We start from the raw sequence: 22,967 nt of genomic DNA on the forward strand, positions 1-22,967 counted from the left end.
ATTATGAAGAAATTATTTTAAAGTTATTGTCATTGTTGAATGTTGTACAGGAATTTTGAATTATCTTAGCTGTCATTGTGCTCTTTCTTTTACCTTTCAGTCCAGGGAATCCTGGGCCACCGGGGTAACCGTCTCTTCCAGGCCCTCCATTCAGTCCTTTTTGTCCCGGAAACCCTGGAGATCCAGGGCGACCAGGTAGTCCAGGGAAGCCCATCAATCCTGGGAAACCTCTCTCACCTGTGTAAAGATTAGCCACATAGAATCAAAATGTTGTTGTGATTGCTCTGTAACTTTTACAGATCAACTTGTCCTTAAAATTGTATGATTGGAATCTGCGCACTTAATGTACTTTGGCACTTTTACCCACGTACCATGCATTTGCACTTTGTATGTTTTATGGATTTTCTGTGTCTTATTAAGTATATGTGACTCTTCCTGCAACCTAACTTACCTACGGGTACCAATAAAGTAACATGAATCTGAACCTGAACCTGAAGGACTTATAAAACATCCAACCTACCCTTAAATCCTGGTGCACCAGGGATTCCATCTCTGGTTCCTGGTCCAGGTGGTCCAGGGGGTCCTCTTGGCCCTGGAGTTCCAGAGGTACCAGGCAGTCCTGGGGTTCCCTTCATTCCTGCAGGTCCTGGGAAACCTGGATCTCCTCTATCTCCCTTGCGGCCAGGGAAACCTGGAGGTGGACGGATGATGGATGTCGAAACAGGCAGAAGAAGACAGACAGACATTTAGTCAGATATAATATACACTGTCAGTGGAAATACAGACAAAAATATAAAAAACTGTATCATTCCAAACATATGATATCATTCATTAACAAAAACATGACATACTTACCTTTTTAAAATATATCAACTTAACTCTAACTCAAAAGGTTTATTTGTTAAAGGTCACATATTATGCAAAATACACTTGGTTACCATGGTTTTCTACCACTAACATGTGTCCCTAGTCTGTCTTCAAACCCCCCAATTATGAGAAAAGTCCATCCTCTCCGTCTTTTGCCTGCTCCACTTTTCAGAAAATGTGTGCTCAAACAGACTGTTTGGAGATTTTTTGTGATGTCACAAAGGGCAGCAACCCCTCCCCCAGGTGGGTGACACTCCCACAGCAAGGTGTTTGTTCTGCCCTCTGAGTCTGCCTTCTCATTGTAAACAATAGGACATGGAGCGAGAAAGCCCGAGCCACCCAAGCCCTTCAAGAGAGGGGGTGTGGTCAGACACAGCTCATTTACATATTTAAAGGTACAGACACAGAAACAGCCTGTTCTGAGCAGGGCTGAAATAGAGGGGTTTATAGGCATGATCAAATACAAGATCAGAGTGGACTTAGAACAAGAAACTTTAAAGATATGTTTTGGGGAGCTCAGAGACTTATTTTAACTGGTTGAAAAGGAGAATAATATGTGACCTTTAATGTTAAAAAAGCAATTTAATTGAACCTTTATCATGGTTAAGCACACTCACACAATTTGTCAAAAACACAACGACAACAACTGCGCATCAATGTTAACAAAATAATCTTCCATTCCATTGTTTCAATGCTTTGTTTGAGCTGAAATTGCACTTAGTTTAGGAATATAAGCAAAGACAACTTATTATTTTAACGTGGCTAATTTCAGATACATATAATGAGGTATGTATTTAGGTTGTAATAGCTATTGGATTTATTGTAGTTATCTTTATTACTTATTTTAATAAAAGAAAAACTGAAGTGCAATTCCAGACTGAATTAGCTTTAAGTTTGTATTAGCATACTACACTACTGTTTACGTTCTTAAAAAGACAACCTCTTTTCAACACATCCACGCAGCCAAATCTGAACCACTCTGAATTGTTATGAATGCAGGATGATGCAGAGATGAGTTGAAAATGTTCAGGTGCTTTTTAAGAGTGTATAAAAACGCATCTACTTTCACCGACACAGCACCCAAAAATGAAGCTGTCACAAGAAGCATACTAAAGTTAATTGCAAAAAAAAACAAAAAAAACAACTCATCTAGTACAGACTACACTTCAAGATGAGCTCGAACTATGACGTTAGTACTGGCTGCAAAAACAACAAAGAAAACATCAGTAGACACTTTTTTTTTCAGGAGAACTTTTATTTCTGAATCTCTCATAGCTTAAATGTCCATCTTAACCCATGGCTCTGACCGTTTAAGGAAGGCTTGGTCATTTTAGAAAACTAGCATGATTTTGAAAGTACCATTCCCTCATTGCTCTGTCTACACCCAGATCTACACAGGAAATTCTTAATCTGGTGAGTTGTATTCATTTCTTTAATTCTTTATCTTATTGTTTTTGCTAGCTCATTGGTAGGTCCATGTGTATCAGGGCTGTGGGGACATATCATTTGAAAAACCTTAATTGGATGCAGCATTATTGTCATGGGGATGGACATTTTGTTGCTATAAAGATGAAAAAAGAAGGAGTGCAGGCACATGTTGCAGATAAAGCGTTTGGTCTGATGCATGAATAGCTGGAGGATGAAGGGATGGAAGCAAAGATGGATGGATGGACGGATTGGGGTAAGAGTCTGTCTCACCTTGGCAGCCTATAACGAATGACCCAACACCAAGAAAAGGATGGAGAGATGAGAGGATGGATGGAGATAATGGTGGTGGTGTGTAGGAAGGAGGGAGGAAAGGAGGAAGGAGAACAGGACAAAGAAAACAGGAGAAGAAGACATTCCTTTGGGTGATGCAGAGTTTCAATAAACACAAGAACAAAACAGGCAACTGTCATGACTGATTGGTAAATTGAGGATTATGGAGGAAATACAGTGAATAAAAGAAAAGGAAAGACCCAACAAGGGTTAAAGTGAAGGGATAAGAAGTGACACTTGCATAAAACTATGTGATAAATCTTCTTCTGTAGAAAATCTCAAATAATTTACACAGAATCGTCATTTTTTTAATTCCAACTAAATTAAACTGAGGTTTGGTTAGACATGTAGTGATATGAGGACAGGGTTGCTCCTGGATATCTTTTCCTCACCTGGTGGTCCGCTCAGTCCTTGGTTTCCAGGAGCTCCGGGCCGACCTGTAATACCCCCGGTCGGCTCGCCTGGGGGTCCTGGAGGGCCTGGGATACCAGAAAGGCCGTCAACACCGCGCTCTCCCTTCCGTCCAGGAACACCAGAGCGGCCATCACTACCTGAAAGAAGAAGAAAGATAATTACAGATTTTACTGATACTGTTTTTACTTACTGTAAACAAGCACTTATACTAGCCCTATGAGTCACTCTGTCTCACCAGGAAATCCAGGTCCTCCAGGGGTCCCCGGCTGGCCCTTGTCTCCTGGTATTCCAGGCAAACCATCCCGTCCTGGAGCTCCAGGTGTGGCTCCTAACACTTCTCCAGGCTGACCCTTGGCTCCAGGACGCCCTGGAACTCCATCCTTCGCCCGGCCTCCGTCAAAAGATTCTCCTGGTGCACCTGGAAGTCCAGAATCCCCTCTGGGTCCCGGAAAACCTGCGTTGAGAAACATAAATGTTACGTTACGATACTTCACGATAAGTTACGATACAATACATGCTACGATACTCACTACGATACACTTTATTGTCCCCTTGAAGAAATCTTTTCTTGGATGCCAAGTGTTGCATACTTTGTTGTCATGGCTTAATTTTAAGATAACCTTTCACCACATGGAGAACTGTGACAGGCTACAATGGAAGTTACCTTGAGGTCCAGGTTGGCCACCAAAACCAGGGTCTCCTCTATCTCCTTTGGGGCCGTCAAACCCTGGACGTCCAGTGCCTCCTGGGAAACCTGGCTGCCCTTTCGGACCTGACAGACGCATACAAACATAACTTCAAAATGATAAACAGGCATTTAAAGGAGACTAAATGGTAGTAGTGAGTTGTCTCATTTCATATGAGGTAGAAGATTTCCTCTGGTGAAATTCTTTATGTTTCCAATATGATCTGAACAAATGGCAAGGCAAGGCAAGTTTATTTATATGGCACATTTCAGCAACAAGGCAATACAAAGTGCTTAATACGAATAAGTATTGTGCTGTTTGCATGAACAGACCGAGGAAAAAGCATGTCTAGAAAACCAAATGTTATCACTAGAAAGCAATATTTTAGTCTGAACCTTACACCTTATAAAACAGCTACAAGAAATTTTGTTTTGGCTGACATTGAAATCGATCTCTTATTAGTGTTGTCTTTTTTTATTTACTTAGTTTAATCAAGTTAAACACTTCTTCCCCTAAACAACAGCCAGAAATCAATGATACGTCATATTTACTAAGGTGTAAAAATGGAAGAAAAAAGAAAAGAAAAAGAATTGTACCTGGTCGTCCTGGGATACCAGGGTAACCGGGGTCTCCATCCTCACCAGGAATAGAGCAAGGCAGCACTTGGCCTAGTAGCAGTCATAAACAGGTTAGGAATCACACTTATCTCAAGATACTTACAAACTGTGAATACTTGTTCACACAATAAAAACCCATTTACTACTCTTTTCCTGTTATTAAGGTAAAAGCTAAAAACTAAAAACTTATCTTGCAAAATCCTACCAGACCTGGTCAAAATACCATTTACAAACGTTTGAATGTCTCCAACTTTTGTTATACTCAATCAAGTTTTGTTAGTCCTAGAACTAAACACATCTGCTTTCTTATAATAATCCCTAGTCCACCTCCGTTCAGAGAGATTTTTACCTGACCATTCAGGAAAGGCCAATCCCAACTTTTTAAAAATAAAAATAGAATAAGACATCTGCACAAACAATAAGTTCTCATAAAATACCAATGGTATTGGTTGGTGTGTTAAACTAGAAGCTAGTGTTATAGTACTAGAAATCGGTCTTGTTCTCAAAATTGGCTCAAGACCACTTTTTGGGTGTAGTCTTTGAATCGAGCGTTTTTACTTGGTCTTGTCTTGGTCACTGACTGGGCGGACTTTGGATTTTGGACCCCCACTGATTGGCTCGGGTTAGGATTTAGATTAAATTTATGTTCTGGGTCTTGTCTTGATCTCGATCCCTAAATGTCTCGGCCTTGTCTTGGTCTCGGAGCACTCCAGTCTCGGGTATGTCTTGGTCCCGGTTAGTGTTGTAAGGTTCAAGATCAATTTGCATTTACTCAATTATCTGGCAATGTCAGGCTTACATTTTGCAGCACTGAACAAATACTTATTGGAGCTGTCAATAAAAGGTAAAACATAACCATCAGTGATTGAGCATTTAAACGTGGGTTCATGGTGTTTAAAGAATGGTATTTGGTCCAGGTCTGAACTGCACATATAACATGCTAACTTATTTTAAGTGAGCAAAACACCACTTACTGTCTCAAAAAAGTTCATCAATCATGGAAATATAAAATAAAATATGTATATTTCTTTATCTCATATCATCAATTCCAACCATCAGCCAGTAAAAAAGTTCATGAATATCTTTCACAACTTTTGATTGTCTGTTGCATCCATTCATGCTTTTAATACTTTCAAATAAAATGCTTGCACATTGGTTAATTTATGTTTAATCATGATGATTATTGTGTTGTAGATTGAATGTTGTTAGTAGCAAATTCATCACAATCAATGGCAGTTCCAAAAAGTAATAGAATATTAAATTGACCAAAATATTAGAAAAATAAAAAGTTGTCAATTGAGTTTTGTTTGGGATAAGTTATACTTTTACCTTTGGCCCCTCCCCCACCCCAACCCTTATTGGTTAAAAGCACTTAGCAGAGGCAGGGCTTGAAAACATGCGCCAGGTTTCAGCAGCTTTGATTGGCGGAAGAGATGAGTTGTGGCTGTCCAATAACAGGGTAAATTAATGTCCACGATGGTGTCCCTGAAACTCGACTGTAAATCATCGACTGACTCTGCCAGAGTGGAATCCCTTAGACGCAGGGAGCAAGAGGCTTCCATCGGCTACATCATGAACAAATGATTCACAGCAAGTTTTCAGATTGCTAAAGACTACATATCTCAGAAATAATGGGTTTCAAATTTCACTTTTACTATTAGTCCACAGAAACCAAACACAGCTCTTTCTTTCTAGGTCACCTGAGACCTTTCTTTGAGTAAACTTAACCATGTGTTCACACTGCAAACAAAGGAGCTACTTAAACTGCATTAAAAAAGCATAGACCTTCGCAGGGCTAATAGTCCAGTTTAAAAACTCCAAGCACTGACCACGTGCTGCATTTGTTTCTACAATGATGCCTGACATGTTGTGCTTATTGTATGTTTAGTTGCTGTATGCTTTCCAGCATGAGGAAGATAAGCTATCAATTTCTTGCTTATGTTTTGGATCCAGATCTACCAGAAATATTAAGGGTTCTTCCTTAGCCAATCATGGCCCCTTTGACCAAGTTTCATAAAGAGTGGACCAACAAGTCCAAGTTGGGCCAAAGTGGGAAGCCCCTTGGTTGATATGTTGAACCAATTTGGGATACCCAACTGGAGACCAACCAATCTAGTCCTCAGTTCCATAGAGCAACAAGTTGGTTTAGCCAAAATGGGAAAAGGAGGGCCATTGATAAGTCAATACAGACTCTAGCCTTAATTATGAATTTAGCCAACCCTGAACCACTTGTGTATTCTATGTTCATCTTGTCTTCTAGTTTCTATATATTTTTCTGAATGGCCCACCATGGTCACTGTTGGTCATGGTTGGCTGGTATTCGACCAACTTTAAAGACAACCCTGACATTATGTCAACTTGAAGCCCACCTAACTTGCGTAAAGCCTATGTGGGCCCAGCTTAGACAAGTAAGATGAGGTGGTTTGAAAACCCAGAGGAAAACATGTCATAGAATCAACCCTACTTAAAATAGGCTACATAAAAAGTGCCCAGATCCCAAAAAATGGAACCAGGTTTGTTGTTGATTTAATCATATTGCAGCTTGTAGTCAAGTAATGACCTGTCAATCAAGTTGTTTGCAATGTGAACACATATGTAGAACTAGAAAGTATGTTTTAAAACTTTATTAACTGGATAAAGCTGGATAAACCCCAAGTTACTACTACCATGTTTATTTCTACCTAATGCTGTCCCTTAGGTCAGTTCCTGTTAGTTAGATTAACTTTGTCCAAATAGGAACATAAACAAATCTAGCCTCTAGTTGGTAAACTTTCCCATAAATTTTCGTTTGGGTTAGCTTGAGGGGTATATTCCATTGATCCACCAGTGGCTACACTGCCTTAAACTAAAACTACATATTCTGTCCCAGGCTTGTTACTCTGGCTGGTGGATAAAAAAGTTAGTTACCCACCCGTTCCCTCTCTGGCGTCATTAACCCCTCCACAGCCGGTTTCACCTGGACAGATACACATGCACAAGGAAGATTATAGAGATGGAGAGATGGATGGAGTAAGAGAGAGTAGAGCTAGAAAGAGAGAGAGAGATGGAGAGATGGAGAGAGAGAGAGGTAGAAGATGGCAGCATACAAAGCCAGTCAGGGTCATTTACATGCGCCAATAAAGCGATTCAAATATTTTAACATCAAACAAATCAGCAATCAGTTCCATTCAATTAAATCAAGGCTCATTCAGTTAAGGCAAAAGCACATTAAAATGCTTGCGTCACCGAAATATTGCTTAACATAAGGTTATCTCACTCAATGAGGAGAGAGAGGAGATGAGATGTAACAAAACGCTGTACAACTAAGGCTGAAAGTCGAATCCAGTCTCATTTCTCTCTGCTCATCTGAGTGACAATAACCTTCAAAATTAGAGCAAAATGATCATTTGTTTAGCATTAGCATCATGGTTTAAGAGCACACATTCATACTGAAGATGGGTGGCCAGCTGGACTTTGTGTCATTTAGTCTCAGAGAAAAAGGCAGAAACTATCTGATGGTAAGCATATTGACAGCACAAATATCAAATAGAACAGAGAAGAAAAAGTTGAAAAATCCTGATTTGAAAATTATAATTTTGACTGAACAAATCAAACCCCTATCTCTGAGACTAAAGAAGCACAGTTGCTGTTGCAGAATCAGCATTAAAATGTCATCATTGTGCGGCAATCATCTAATAAAAGCAGTTTATGGATTATAGATTATTGGCTGCAGAGGAAGTGTATAAGCACATTAATGGAGACCATTAATCTTGTAGTTAACAGTATGCTGCTGCAGCTGAGGCATGAAGGGCAGGAAGCGAAACCTAACAAGAGACATTTCATCCCTTCAGCTCCGGAAAAGTTTGGCTTCTTGAGCGCAGGCACGTAGACCAGGAGCTGTTTGTTCCCTAAGAGTGTCCGCAGATGGTTGAGGGTGTTATGATGAGGTTGTTATGGTAACTACAGTACAAAGTGGACAGAAAGTGATTGGATGGGGTGGATGTTTCAATGTGGTTTCACCCTGTGGGGGAAAATAAAGTATGACATCCACAAACATACACCTCTTGCTTATTCTCTCTCCCAAAATCAAGCACCAACACACAAACACACCAAACACTGTCTTTCAACTTCTTTCGCTCCCGTTATTTCCTCCCGTCATCACTTACCTCTTGGTCCAGGTAAACCTGGTTGTCCTGGTAACCCAGGTATACCAGGATCTCCATCAGCTCCACGGAAGCCTGGTGTTCCAATGTAGCCAACACCAGGCTCACCGGGACCACCAGGAAGACCCTTGGCGCCTGGGTATCCTGGGAAACCTTTCTCTCCAACTGTTCCAAAGCCAGCATCACCCTTGAGACAAGAAGAGAAGAAAGAAGGAAATGCTTCAAAATCTGTATTGGTACACCTTCTATAATGGACTTCTTAAAACGAGCAAATGAAAACCTTTGATATATAAAATTATGGTAGGTCTTGGAACTCACTGGGGTTCCAGGGGATCCAGGAAAACCAGGAAGTCCATCTCTTCCGGGTTTTCCAGTTTCACCTGTAGGTCCTCTGGGTCCAGGAACTCCGAGCTCTCCCTTTATCCCCAAACCGAGGTCGGGGTAGAAAGATGTCCCCTTCTCTCCCTTACGTCCAAAGTATCCCCTTTCACCAGCACGACCCTGTGGTAGGACAGGAATGATGGATTTTTACGAAAATCTTGGAGAAGAAGAAAGCCCTCAACAAGATCATAATCCAAACAGTAAAGTCAAAAAAAATTCTTACTGGAGGTCCTTGAACGCCACCAAAGCCAGGAGAGCCAGGGTCACCATATTCACCCTTTCGACCAGGAAACCCAGGACTGCCGTTAATTCCTGGGGATCCAGGCAACCCAGGTAACCCAGAGGTGCCTCCACCTAGGCAGGCACAGTCGCCAGGGTCACCTGGAGGGGCAGGGTACAACAAAGAAGGCAGAGAGTGGAAAGGGGTAGGATTGAAAAAAGTGAAGAAGGAGATCATAAATCAGGACAAAATTGTATTATTCAGTAATGGTCAGGATTTAACATCATGCATTTATGGCATTTTTATTTGTAATTCTAGGTCATAAGTCTTGAAGTCAATTGTAACATGAACATGACACATTTAACATTAACATGACCACGATACCACAGCATATTTGATACATAGCCTTAGCTCTTGTTAGGATTGCATTTTAGCTTAAAAAAACATGAACTTAAACCTACTTTGTCAAGGTGGTCTTGCAGAATAAAATGCTATCAAGGTGCCATAATTCAATGCTTGATCTGAAAGGCAACTGGACCAAGATGAAGTTCCTAAAGTTCTTGGTGAACTGGTGGAAGGAACTACAAATATTAGCGTCAGTAGTATGCAAATGGTTGCGTAGTCGAATAGGTGGTCACTAACTTCAACTTAGTCCAGTTGCCTTTCAAATCAAGCTATTAATTACGATGACCAGGATGCCTGAGAGCCTTCTCAAAAGTATGATGACTTTTGTATGCTAATCATTTGCAGTGATTCACCAATGGTTAAATACCATTGGCTTTTTGTCTAGGGAACTAGGGCAATGCGTTCTCCCTTTTTGGACCACAAAAATTAGTCAACCCTGCAACACTATATTGCGATGGATAGTGCTGTTGGTGCCATCTTGCAGGGAAACAGTATTGGAAAATAAACTTTATTGAAAAAGTTCTTGTTGTGACACCGCTTTTGTCTGAGAACCATGATATTTATTCATGGTTGTGTAAGTTTACCTCTGTAGCCTTTGTATCCTGTGTTACCCGACTCTCCTCTGGGGCCAGGTCTCCCAGGCTCTCCATTGTAACTAATGGGACCACCGGGAGAACCTGCAAGCACACACACAAAAAATACCAGAGACAAAGTTAGATCATTTATTGACTTAAAATCATAAATTACCCACAAAGTATCCAGGATCTTTTAAGATCCCACACTGTATCAACGTAAGTCCAGTTGTACTACCTACTGTTAGATGTAAAACCAACAGGCATTTTCGGACCAAGGGAACTTTTTCCAATGTAATATGAACAGAGGACATACTCCTTGATTTGTGTTTGTGCTGTTACACCTGGAAAAAATGTAGTTCTTGGAATGCTGTTAGAGGGACTTTCTTTTGCCCATACTTCAGAGTTGGTTCACCCCAACACGAAATAAAGATTGAGAGAGATATTGTACTGTGATTGGTCAAGAACCCTTCTGAAAGCAGTGAAGGAACTAAACACCAACCCCAGGTTTAAAAAAATTAAGCTTATGCAGAAGTGCAAACTAATAAAGTTCCTCAAGTATCTATGTAAGGCTAGGCAGTGGGTGGCAGTAGCTCAGTCTTTAGGAACCTGGATTGGGAACGGGAGGGTCACCGGTTCAAGTCCCGGTGTGGACCAAATATGGAAGTTGGTCTGGTAGCTGGAGAGGTGCCAGGTCACTTCCTGAGCACTGCCGAGGTGCCCTTGAGCAAGGCACCAAACCCCCTCCCCACAACCAGCTCAGGAGTGCCCACTGTGGGCAGCTCCGTCACTCTGACATCTCTCCATTAGTGCATGTCCATAGGATCCTGTTTGTGCATGTGTGTGTATATTTCAGCCTACGTGTGTGTTGCATGACCTATAGAGTGTAAAAACTCTTGCGGGGATTAATAAAAGTAAATCTTATCTATCTTAGCTACCAAATCCAAGGAACCCCTGTTAGGTCCCATAATAAAATGTTAATTTTACTGAAAGAGATTGATTGAAATCGAGACTGTTTAATATGGGGACCATCATCGTTGGGCTTCCGAATGGGTTATGTCACTGAGACAACGTCCATGTTTAATAAAGGCTTTGGTATCAGCTCATACTGTTAGCTTTAAATATTGACCAAAATGAACAAAAGGACCAACGTTGAAGTCCTTATTGTCATGTCTCCTTTCGCTCTCCCCCTTATCCAAAAAGCTCACAACACACAAGAATCAGTAAGTTAAGACCACATACTGTAGACCTCGAACTTGTTGTTGTATGTGGTAAGCATTTTCCTCTGATGTCACTCTCATGCTCGGAGAATTGAAACTTCAAATCTGGGCAAAAAAGCCCTTGATGGCATTTAGTTCCTCTCCAAGCACTTTGATCCGAAAACACTTGATGGATATCTTTAAAGATCCTTAGACTTTTTTATTTCATTTTTTACAATAACATGCTCTTAAACACAAATATTTATATAAGCAGCACAGTGCAGCTTCATGGTGTAATATCAGGATTAGTCCCTTCGGTCAGCTTGTAATATGAAAGAGTTCAGCTGCTTTTGCAAGATGACAGATGCTTACTTGGGTAAAAGCATAAACTTGTTTATATTTTATAAGAATATAAAACAGTATTGCACTTCAGTGATTTTACATGGACAATAATGGCTATAATCTACTTGGCCAAGCAGCATGCATAGGTTTTCTAGTTTTGGCATATACATGAACAAAGGAAACAAATGCTAACAAGAGACATTCATATTATTATTTTGAATGCAGTCAATGTGGAAGTTTATTCTTAACCTTTAGCGTGAAGAGAATCTTAGGTAAAGGTCAAGTAATAAGTTACTGAAAAGTTTCAATTGCAACAAGCAAAAACAAGAAAATGATTATAGTTTCTTTCAGTGTGTGTCTCTTTTTTGTTTTCTTTGTTAACATGTAAGTGCACCTCGAAGTACATAAAAAAAATCCCTGCTGCCATGCATTACGTCCATGTAAAATCAGTGAATTAGCAGGCGACACCTTGTGGCCAAAGATGAGAAAAGCAGCTTGGAGTAGAGAGAGCCTCCTATTCAAGTCTGAAGCCTGTAAAAGTTCTTCTCAGCTATACTTACCACCACACCCTCCATAGCGTTTATGAAAGCATTTTGGCAGTAGTATATTGCCTGCTGAAAGTTTTGTTTGCTGAATTTTATTGGTTGGCAGGCTGAATATTGCCATGGCAATCATAGCAATATGGCTGCCTTTAGAATACCTGCCTTTGGGCCTGGGGGACACCTCTGGATAGACGATGCATGGACCAACAGCAAGGCCTTGGAGACAGTTAAATCAGTCAACCACTTGTTTTTTAGCTCTGTATGCTAAACTAGCTTATAAGACTATTTAAAAAAATCCATTTTACAATTGCAAACTCCTTAATGCCAAGTGCAGCTTCATGAGAATAAAAGGTTCTTCATATAGGACATTCTTATTTTCCATCATTTTAGTTACAGGAAGTATTATTATTTTAGCTCTTTTAATGAGTTCTGTACACTCAGAGTGCTCTCTCAAAGACAAATAATAAGTGTACAACATTAATAACTGTTTAAATTCTATAGGTCTCACGAGCCAAGTTACGAAGACATTTAATTTCTGTAATAATTTGTGAGTCCCGAACCAGCCAGCCAAAAGGCCGTACTGGTATTCCATCTTTCAGATAACTCATATCGATCCTTGTCATGACCAACTGTGAAGGGGGAACCAAATATATTTTGTCAGTCGATTCTATTTGAACATACTGGTAGGACCCTGAGGTCCAGGAGGGCCAGGAGGTCCTGGAAGTCCTGGAGAACCGGGGAGTCCTTCTGCGCCATAGCCTGGTACACCTGGGCCACCTTTCTCTCCCTTTGGGCCTGGGGTCCCGGGGAAACCTGGAGTTCCAGCACCTGAGAGGAGGACATTGATTGATAAAAACCCATCCCTCAGGACTGAGATTTGTTAAGTTTATTGATTTAACTTTGGCTCCTCAAACTACATATTACCTGATCCAAAACCACCAATTCCAGGTTGGCCTGGTGGTCCTGGGAATCCTGGAGGTCCCTGGTCACCAGAGGCCCCGGAGCGGCCATTGTAACCTGGAGTACCTTGTTCTCCTGCAGCCAAGCACAGAAGAAATGTCCATTCAGGAAACTCTTGCATATTAAACAGTAAACTTACAGTTGACCCATGGCTGATCCACAAACAAATTGGTCTTATTTAATGCTTTACCTTGAACAGAGGTGCCAATATCAGAAACATAAGCAGGAGGTCCGGGTAGTCCTTGTTCTCCCTGGTCACCCTAAAAGTATCACATAATACAGTTACTAATGCATGTATTTTGTATGTAGTATGGAGCTTGGAGTTGTAAGCTTACCAACCTGACTTTCTCTGTGAAACTCTAAACATCACCAAAAAAGGCTAAGTAGCAATAAAACACTAATTTACCTTGGGTCCTATGTATCCTGGTTGGCCTTGGAATCCTGGGTTACCTCCAAGTCCCTGTTACAGGAAAAAAGGTTAATTAACTGTGCAAATGACCACTTTAAACTTTTGTGTGAAAAATAACAAATGGAAGGCAGGGGGCATCATCTTCATCACATTAACAATTATTAACTATAACAGATTTATAGTTCACACTTGAGTGTCTTGAACTTTATTGGACTTGGGGAGCAGTGAGTAGGATATAGTAAAATATATTTTGGTAACAGTATTATGAAGGTCTACCTGTTGTCCTGGACCACCAGGAGGTCCATTAAAACCAGGAGCACCCTGTGTAGTGTAATCCAAGATGACATCCACCACAGATGAACAGGAAAAGGAAAGGTGAGACAACAACAGATATGCTTCTAAATACAATAGGGTAAGACATATTTGCTAGGGTATATCCACTATGTTGATTGGCAAGGATTCATAAAACATGGTATATTCCTATTTCTTTGTACCTAATTTCTAATATCACTTTAAAACAAACTGTTCGGGCTTACTCTTCCACCAGGGTAACCTGGAATGCCTTTCTCTCCAAGTTCACCACGATAGCCAAAAGGTCCCTAAAAAAACAAGCAAACAAGAAGGTTTAACTATGCTACTGTTTCTAAGAATCTCAATTAATAAGGTTCATATACTATCTCCAAAGTCCAAGAGAAATGCTTACAGGCCGGCCAGGACCGCCAGTGTATCCTCTGACACCCTTTCGGCCTTCTTCACCCTTTGAGAAAAAAACATAGAGAAATCAGAGGTAAACTTTAGAGTGCCACGATTTTGCAGGGACAAAAATTAAATGATAACAATTTAGTGAATAAATGTATCTTCATTTCTTTAATTATTTTTTTCACATTCTATGCACATAAACTTACCTTTGTGAACTATGCAAACAGTATAGATTGGTGAAAAGAAGTATTGATTTGAAATCAAGTAGGGGGTAGATGATCTGGTATCTTTTCATCTTCATGGAAAGCAACACCACGGCAGAGTGCCAGCTTTGATGTTTATGGTGGGCCTTTTCCTCTAATTACTCAAACAATACCGACTGAAATGTAGTGGTCTCACAAATCTATGCATCCATCAATTCTCTTCTGCTTTTCCAGGGTTGGAGCACATTGGAAGGATGATGAGCGAGGTAAGATCGCCAGCATTCTTTGGTGGATCAGTTGGTGTTCCCAGGCAGGGATAGATAGTCTCTTTAGCAAGTTCTGGGTCTATCATGGGAAATCATCCTAGATGGACATGCCCATTCAAAGTCACTGCAAGCTTGGAGTCCATTATATCCCATTCACTTATTTATGTGTACATTGCATTTCCTATTTTTTGGACAGACACTGGATTTTTGTGTATTCCAACATTTTTAAGCTCAACCAGGGGGCACCCACGGAATTCTTCTCAAGTCTATCTTGTAGATGGACTGGGAAATAAAGATTTTGCCGTTTGGCTGAATCCATCTTATAATCTATCAAGATCTGAAGATATTTGAACTCTTTTGCTCTGGCAAGTCACTCCCAATTTGGAAGGAGCAAACCAATGTAACCTTGGGATTCTTGAACCATAACCCTAACCAACATCCTTGTTGGGTTCCTTTCCTGTTTCCCTTTATTGCAAGCATCAATTGGATTTAAGTCTCAAGTGGATTTTCAAAAGTATGTTGAAAACGAGATGCAAACAATGTAATTTAATTTATCCACATTTTGGCGTTACTGTACCAAATCTTGGAATACCATCAATATATTGCTTATAGTAGAGAACACTTGTAAAGATTGGGATTAAGGGCATATGGCTAAACTGATGCAAGGTTGTGCATCTTTGACACAGTGTAGGCCTTCCTGCTCTGTATTTGAATGTTGATTATTAGAAGAATTGCAATTTCCAACAAACCTGCATTCCTTTGTCTCCTTTGGGTAAACCCATAAACTCCACTATGCCATTGATCATTGGTTGTCCGGGGTCACCAGGCATGCCCACGTCACCCTGGATTATGTAACCGAGGAAGAGAGAAGTCTTTACTCTGTTCGTTGGGCGTCGAGGAGAGGGTGAAACAAGGTAAGGTGGGTCCCGCCAGCAGAAAAGCAACGGGGAAGTCGTTGGGGAAAAGACAGATAATATGGGACTGGAGGACGGCTTCCATGTGAACTTGGATTGAGCCACTGAAGGGCTTGGTCTCCAGAGGAGGGGAGAGGAGCGAGGAACTTCAGGGTTGATGATGAGAGGTTGTTCTTGGTATAAATTTAGTTTCTGCAGCTCATAAGCTTTTCTAAGTCTCCAAAAATCTTTGGAGGCAGAAAGTTCAGTTTTACATCAAAGAATAATTACTGTAGAGTTTCTGAAGCTTTTCATCCTTTTTTATGGGCTGTGGGACCAACCTCTCCTCCGCCTCTATCCAAAGTCTCCTCCTCACTTTCTGCGCCAACCGTTACTCCTCAACCTGGCTGTAAAGTTTGCTGCAATCACTGCTCCTCTTCCTATTTTACCTTTTAGTTTCTGGTTAACAGCCTGCTGACCTTCTATTTACCACTTTCAAATTGAGACCCCACCACATCCACGTTTCTTTGTGTGTGTGTGTGTGTGTCTTATGTTTGAGAAGCGTTATAGCCACAGCTCCTAGCCTTCCCTTGCATTGTTACCTTGTCTCCTTTGTAGATAGTGAGAGTTTGTTCGCTTCTTAGTGACCCGTCGCCAGGAGTACCACTGGGTCCAGGAAGACCCACGTCGCCCTGGAGTCCGAAATACACATAACAAAGCATTAGCCAATCATTCGTGTTGGAGGGAGGGGCGGAGGAGAAACATGAAGATAAAAAGGCGGAAATAGAAGTAGATATAAATAAGAGGAGGAGAAAGGAGAGGGAAAAAAAACTCAGAAGGTTGAAAAAAAAAATTGATAGAAAATACGTAAATAAACTACATGGCCAAAATTATGTACAATAAAATGCTGAACTTTAATTGATCAAAAGGCACGACAGACTCGAGTCTTTTGGGAAAGCTTTCAAGATAAAGCAAAATGGCTTCAGGTTTGTTTTTATATACCTTTGACTACACTCAGAAATTGGAGATTTTGCTTTTGCAGTTGTGGGAGCCAAAAAGGGAAAACTCTACTGCTTTTACACATTAAATATTTTTACATGTCTAGGTCTTGGGGAGTACTATAGCATATGTAAAACAAAAAGTTGTATAAGTTTATATAAATACTGGCTACTAAAATCTTTTTAGGGCTCCACAGAATGCTGAAGGATATCAATTGCCCTAAGGGTTGTCCCTTCAATCAGCAGCTTTCGGGGTTTACAGAAAAAAATCGGTTAGTTGGAAAGAAAATGCACCAACCACATATCTGCTAGCATCTCTGCATGAGGCCAGCAATTAGTTTTAGCTTGATCAACCAAGCTAAAACATCTCAATCTCAAACTTAACTACTGTTTCAGTTATTGAGTTGCATTGTGCGTGTCAGTTTTTCACAGGGATGATAAATATGCTTTGAATGAAAAGGCTGATAACTCTGGTTCTGTAGTATCAATCTTGCAATTTTGTTTTGTCATTGCATTGTCCATGACATTTGTTCTGAACCTGGGGTCCAGCCATCCTTGGGGGGAGGGGCAAAAACCTGCTTTGAGGTTATCAAAGAGTTGCACTTTTTTACATTAATCATATTAACAGACTTCCTGCATAGTTTATATAAATGCCCTTCAGTAAGATCAGATGTGCCTATTCCATTGGGATGTTTTTGTTTCAAAACACCGAAATGAAATGAAAAAAAGGTAAAGGCAGCAAATTAATACAACGAGGAGAAAATATGAAGGTACGCATAAAAAGTGAAGAACAGAGAATAGACTGAGATAAAGAGAAAAGAGGAAACGAGAGTTCAGGGATACTTTTTCCTAAAGTCAATAATTGATCAATTTGAAGTAGTTTTTATTTTTTCTTCCATCGGTAAAGGAGAGCCACACTGACAGAAATGTATTTGAACAGGCTAACTGTATATCCAGCTGATCTCATACTTAAATTAACCCTGAATCTTCCTTGAGTTCAGTGTTGGAGGGTTTTGGTTGAGCATAACACGCATGCAGTGTGTGAGGAAGATGACTGTTAGTACTGTTGTGTGATTGTTTAAAAAAATGAGATGGGTGGTCGGGTGGATGGATGGATGGATGGGGTTTTAGGAGTCAAAAGAGCAGGCAAAAAATGCATTACATATCCCAAAAGGTTCACCATCAAATGCCCGTGAGTAAAGAGAGGTTGTAGTGCAATGTGAGAAGTAGGAGCAAGTGATTCCAGCACCCTGTTACAGTTCATAGATCGTCCTCCAGGGTGACAGCTCAGAGATTTAAACATTGAAGTTTTAATCAAAGTTCAGGGTTCTGTGTTAGGATTTATTCTCTTGACGTAAGGGGAATTATCTCAACATTCGATCCCTTTAAGGAGAAAAAAAACTTCAATTCAATCTCTGAACTGTCACTCAACAGTGATGGAAACAAGTTTGTGATGCCACTGGACAACTCACTATTCATATTTTTAAAGATGATTTTGAATTGATCAAGTTAATAGTAGTAGTAAATTGGACAAATGGGTCCTTAAAGAATTGGATTGTGACCCAGAATGAAGCACAGTGAGTGCGTTTGCGACTTGTCTCAGTGGCATGTTGGATTATTCGAAAAGAACAAACCAGACTGAATCAAATAGAGGTTCATGTGATTATTTTTTTATCATACAGGAAACAGATGCAATAAACAGTCCAGTAGTGGTGTCAATAAGGGGTTTGTAGAGGAGAGGAGGATGGGGGGAGTGATGCAGGGAGGGGGTGGGGTAACAGAGGGAAGGAGGGGTTATTAATGAATGTGTTGGACGGAAGAAGCGCAGAAGTTGCCAAGCCACCACCAGTCAGATTTTGAACATGTGCAGTATTATGTCCAACCAATCCATTCAACGAACAAGGCATTAACGGAGGCGTGCAAAACACACATAGATACACGCTCATGTACACACACATAGGACACAGCTAGTGCCCTCTAAGACTGCTGTTGTGATGTGCAAGACTAAAGCTAATGCTAAAGCTAATGTTTAAGGGAGTGGGAGAGAAAGTGTAGAAACCAAAACTGCTTGAAAATCAAACACAATTAACTCAAAAAAAATAATTCTAATCAATTCTTTCAGAAGTCTGCATGCACATTTTTTAAGTACATTAACTTGTGAGTTTGAACATTAATCGTCTTTCATGTGTCATTCAAAATTAAGCTAATGTTGCCATTATCCCATGTTAGAAAGTATATATGATAGGTGAATTTAGAAAAGGTGAATGATCAATATTTATCTGTGTTTTTTTTTTTTGTGCGCACATCACACTTCAGGCCACCCCTGCAAAAGTCAGTCCCCCATTTGGGCCACCCCAGTCCAAAAAAGTCTGGACACGCCCCTGCTAAGATGTATGTTTAAAGTTGAATTATCAAAGGCCGTTTTCTGTGAGTGATTTTATACCTACAGATAAATGAGTCTATGTGAGCGCTTCAGTTAACAAACCATACCTTGTCTCCTCTCTCTCCTTGATATCCGTCACTACGGCTCCCCTAAAGACAAGAGTCACCAAAAAATGTATTCGGAGAAACAAACACAATAACATACAATAATAAAATTGAGGCAATATTCATTCCTAATGTCTGCTTATTGCTTTATAACAGAATGTAGTGAAAATATTTTATACATACCATGAGCCCTGGGGGACCAGGAGGACCGGGTGGGCCCTAAAAACAGATGATTGTTTTAGACTTGATTTTGTAGATACAGTCAAAAACAAAAAAAAAACAAGAAATATAGGTTTACATACAGGGAAACCATCGGGCCCGCTTGGACCAACATATCCACGTGCACCATCAGGACCTCTGATTCCCTGCAGAGAAAGACATTTACATGTCACTTTTAAAAAAATAAATTCTGGCAATTTAATAATGGTCAAATGTTTCATAAAGTATCAATTGTAAGAATATTTTTGAATAGAGAGTGGAGAAAGTCTTACAGGTTGACCGTTGGCTCCTGGTGGACCTGGGAAACTCTACATAAAGGAGGAAAATAAACAGGTTAATAGAAAAGAAGTAATGGATTTGACTTGTTGCACAGCAATGCTAAAACAAGTGCTTTGTAAAACATAAAGGAAACACAGTTTATGACAATGAAAATGTTGAACGGTAAAAGAAGGAATCGAGAAAGGGAGGGATGAAAGGAGGGAAGGTCAGACTATTGAGATACAAGAACTGAGCAGGACACAAATGAGTGCAGGAAGGTAGAAAGTAAATCTAAAGAAATGAAAGATGCAAGGTCAGGATGTGACGGACTCATAGAAAGAAAATCTGAAGGTGCATAAATGTAGCATGAGCTAAAAGACCAAAATACAAAACACAAATGTGTGAGTTAACATGTTACGAACCGATTGTCTGTTTTCTGAGACGAATCGCGGCTCTCCTTTCTGTCCTTTCGGCCCAGTAGGTCCCTGGTGGAAGAACGACCACCGTAAGAATCAACTGTAAATTCTCTAAAATCCCAGACCAATAATAAAAAGAGGAATTGGAGTTTGTCCTTACAGCAAATCCAGGACTTCCAGGTCTTCCTATTCCAAAGCCGGAATCTCCAGGTTCTCCTCTAGTCCCGTTACAACCATCAAATCCTGATGGTCCTCTGCTGCCCTGCTGACCAGGGTGACCCTGAAGAGATCAAGAACAGGGGGGATGTGTACTCATCAAGAACACGAACTGATTGGGGCTGTGGGGGATTATTGTTTATATCACAATGTGAACTCGACTCTGACTTTTGTTTCTGGTTTACTTACATGTACTCCATCGTTTCCTTGGAATCCAGGCACTCCCATTGGTCCCTGAATGAGGACATAATCAATTGTGTCAATTTAAAATCAGTATGAATAGCTACACCTAGTGGTGAAAATGCATTACTGCTTGATTGTTGCAGACAGTTTGAATTGATATCCTTGCAAATTGAGCATCATCAACACATAAAAATCAATGAATCAATTCAAAGAATAAATGTAGCATTATTCTAATTGCTCAAGGTTTCATATTTGATCATATTATGAATCATGTACAGATCTTTAACACCCACTTTGTCTCCTTTAGGGCCAGATGGTCCTTTCAGTCCGATGTGGCCCTTCTCTCCTTTAGGCCCCATAGGCCCCACAGACCCACGTTGTCCCTCAGCTCCGCTCTGTCCAACCTCCCCGAGAGCCCCAGGACGACCCTGAGAGAGGAGAGAAAAGACAAGGTTATTTTACAAAGAGGAGTGTGTTTGCTTTAGCGGCCTCCAGTGGTAATGATGCAGATTGCATTCCAACAGACAAAACCTGTACATCCAAAACATGAATGAGAACCACAGTGCCTCTGTTCGGTTTGTCCATCCTGGGCTATAAAAGGTGGCTTTGCTACAAGGTGGCACTGGAGTAAATGCACAAAAATTAAAGACTAATTACATCTCAGCATTTCGAAAAGGCTCCTTCAAATGCGGCTGACAAATGTGTCCTACTTTTCCCTGGCCATGAAGGATCCATCCAGTGCATTCTTAGTGGCAAAAAGGACATTATAAATTATCAATATATTAATATTCAGAGATGTATTGGACACCAATTCAAACAAGATGGAAGACTTTCCAGCGGTAAGATGTAAGTAAGTGTTCTCAACTCAGTCGAAAATCTTGTGATACAAATTTTACTTGAAGTGGGATAGATAAGCTAGTTCCGGTGCAGCTGCCACGGTTTCTATGAGACAGGAGCAAGGCCAAGTAATGTTACGGTAAAGGCAGGTATAGCTGGGGTCACATACAGGCAATCCTTTGTAAACCGGACAATCCTGGTTCAGTTCGGCCCAAGCAGTCTTAGTAGGCTTTGACGGCTGAAGACAATGATCTTTGAATATTGAAGAAATACCAATGTCTTGAATGCAATGACAAGTTATAGAAATGTAGAATGACATCAGCCGTATCCTTTACTTCTTATCCTTTTTATTTCATGAGAATTAAAGATATTTGTAGGTAAAGTTTTAAGTATCACCCGATCCGTAAAAAATCTAAATAAGCACCTCAGGGTCTATCCTTAAGACCACTTCAGTTTTAACCTCGTATGTTACTTTCTGCATCTAATCAAGTATAAAAACAGTGTCTTCATTCTCTCCCCTCTTTCATCTACAGCCCCAATTACACAACATAATCCACCTGATGAGGGAGCAATCGAGGCCCAGAAACACTTGCGAACAAATTGCCGGGGGAAGCCATTTTGTGTCTTTGTGTTGTGGATTTCATTGGTTTGTTTACACGAGACGGGGGACAAGTCCGGGCGGGAAAAACCCAGCTGTGATTTTTTTTTTTTCCTGCAACACTTGCGCTTGCTTCACAATCCGAAATCTCAGAGGGTTGGTGAAGTGTTTTTATGTAGGCATGTAGGGGCATGTGGGCTCAGATGGTGGTCTGCAGGAAAAAAAAAACTGCTACTGTGGAGGTGTACATAGTTTCAAAATCACAAGAAAATAGCATTTTTTTGTAAATGTTAATGATATTAATTTGGGTCGTTAGAGAGAAAAGAGAATAAAACCTTTTTTTTTTGGATAGAAATGGACTCGTGATGCATGCTAAAGGGCTACACATCCATTTTCAACCACATGAGGGCAGTAGAAAGACAAACTAGCACAAGCAGGTGGGTTTGTGTTGATTTTACTGGCTGAATGGAATCCCTCAATTAACAAACGCACACACACATCTACACTACTGACAACCTGCCATTAGCTTATATTTGTAGCAGTATAACAGGGCAGGGAGAGAGGAGACAGATGTCTGCGCTCAGGTCAAAGGAAAGTCAGAGGATTTGAACGACGTGATTCAGACGGGATGAAACCTCGTTAATTATTGCTTTTATAGTCAAATTCAAAAAGGATCATACTTCAATATCAAACAGACTGACTTTACTTTTGGGTAAATGTGGCAAGTTGAGCATGAATATGTTTGTATACTAGTGCTCATAAATTCATCCATAAAGACGTCACCCAGTAAACTTAATGGAGGAAGTAAAACATTGCCACAGATGTACATTTATAGGTATATTTAAAGTGCTGACATGCATGTAAATGCTTGCATGTATCTGATCGTATATTTCCGAGGATGTTCCTTTACGATGCTCTCAACACCTTTAAATTGGCCCTCATGTAACCTAATTATGCTCTTATATTGAAAGGTAGAATATAAGGGAAGTTAAGGGGAAAGTTTAAAACCCCACAGAGAGCGATGCATGCACTCATAATTCATTTCCACTGACATACATACAAACGCACACCTTTCATTACACTCATGGCAAAGGTTCACACACCCCTCTATTACCTCCATGCACATACATACACACAATAAAGAAAAAGAAGGTAAAAGTCTATTCCACACCTGGTCCTA

General features: G+C 40.4%; 1 protein-coding gene across 4 annotated transcripts in view; it reads right to left on the bottom strand.

The window, feature by feature from the left end:
* Window positions 1–22,967, bottom strand: part of col4a6 (collagen, type IV, alpha 6) — a 114,346-nt gene that overhangs the window by 9,257 nt on the left and 82,122 nt on the right. Inside the window, exons 5-32 of one of the 4 annotated variants that reach the window (XM_065950431.1) lie at window positions 20,646–20,780; window positions 20,359–20,403; window positions 20,114–20,233; window positions 19,960–20,022; window positions 19,552–19,587; window positions 19,363–19,425; window positions 19,244–19,279; window positions 19,064–19,105; window positions 16,178–16,267; window positions 14,218–14,271; window positions 14,051–14,113; window positions 13,791–13,835; window positions 13,512–13,565; window positions 13,296–13,365; window positions 13,070–13,180; window positions 12,827–12,973; window positions 12,308–12,361; window positions 10,075–10,167; window positions 9,089–9,246; window positions 8,803–8,985; window positions 8,488–8,671; window positions 7,254–7,298; window positions 4,322–4,393; window positions 3,704–3,811; window positions 3,275–3,493; window positions 3,018–3,176; window positions 521–691; window positions 94–237 (exon numbers count right to left, since the gene is read on the bottom strand). In XM_065950431.1, coding sequence (XP_065806503.1) covers window positions 94–237; window positions 521–691; window positions 3,018–3,176; window positions 3,275–3,493; window positions 3,704–3,811; window positions 4,322–4,393; window positions 7,254–7,298; window positions 8,488–8,671; window positions 8,803–8,985; window positions 9,089–9,246; window positions 10,075–10,167; window positions 12,308–12,361; window positions 12,827–12,973; window positions 13,070–13,180; window positions 13,296–13,365; window positions 13,512–13,565; window positions 13,791–13,835; window positions 14,051–14,113; window positions 14,218–14,271; window positions 16,178–16,267; window positions 19,064–19,105; window positions 19,244–19,279; window positions 19,363–19,425; window positions 19,552–19,587; window positions 19,960–20,022; window positions 20,114–20,233; window positions 20,359–20,403; window positions 20,646–20,780 — 2,764 coding nt within the window. Of the gene's footprint in view, window positions 1–93; window positions 238–520; window positions 692–3,017; window positions 3,177–3,274; window positions 3,494–3,703; window positions 3,812–4,321; window positions 4,394–7,253; window positions 7,299–8,487; window positions 8,672–8,802; window positions 8,986–9,088; window positions 9,247–10,074; window positions 10,168–12,307; window positions 12,362–12,826; window positions 12,974–13,069; window positions 13,181–13,295; window positions 13,366–13,511; window positions 13,566–13,790; window positions 13,836–14,050; window positions 14,114–14,217; window positions 14,272–15,431; window positions 15,521–16,177; window positions 16,268–19,063; window positions 19,106–19,243; window positions 19,280–19,362; window positions 19,426–19,551; window positions 19,588–19,959; window positions 20,023–20,113; window positions 20,234–20,358; window positions 20,404–20,645; window positions 20,781–22,967 lie in introns of those variants that run through there. The other 3 variants (XM_065950433.1, XM_065950432.1, XM_065950434.1) reach the window with 3 other exon arrangements.

This window comes from Labrus bergylta, chromosome 22, assembly GCF_963930695.1.
Source record: "Labrus bergylta chromosome 22, fLabBer1.1, whole genome shotgun sequence".
NCBI lineage: Eukaryota > Metazoa > Chordata > Actinopteri > Labriformes > Labridae > Labrus > Labrus bergylta.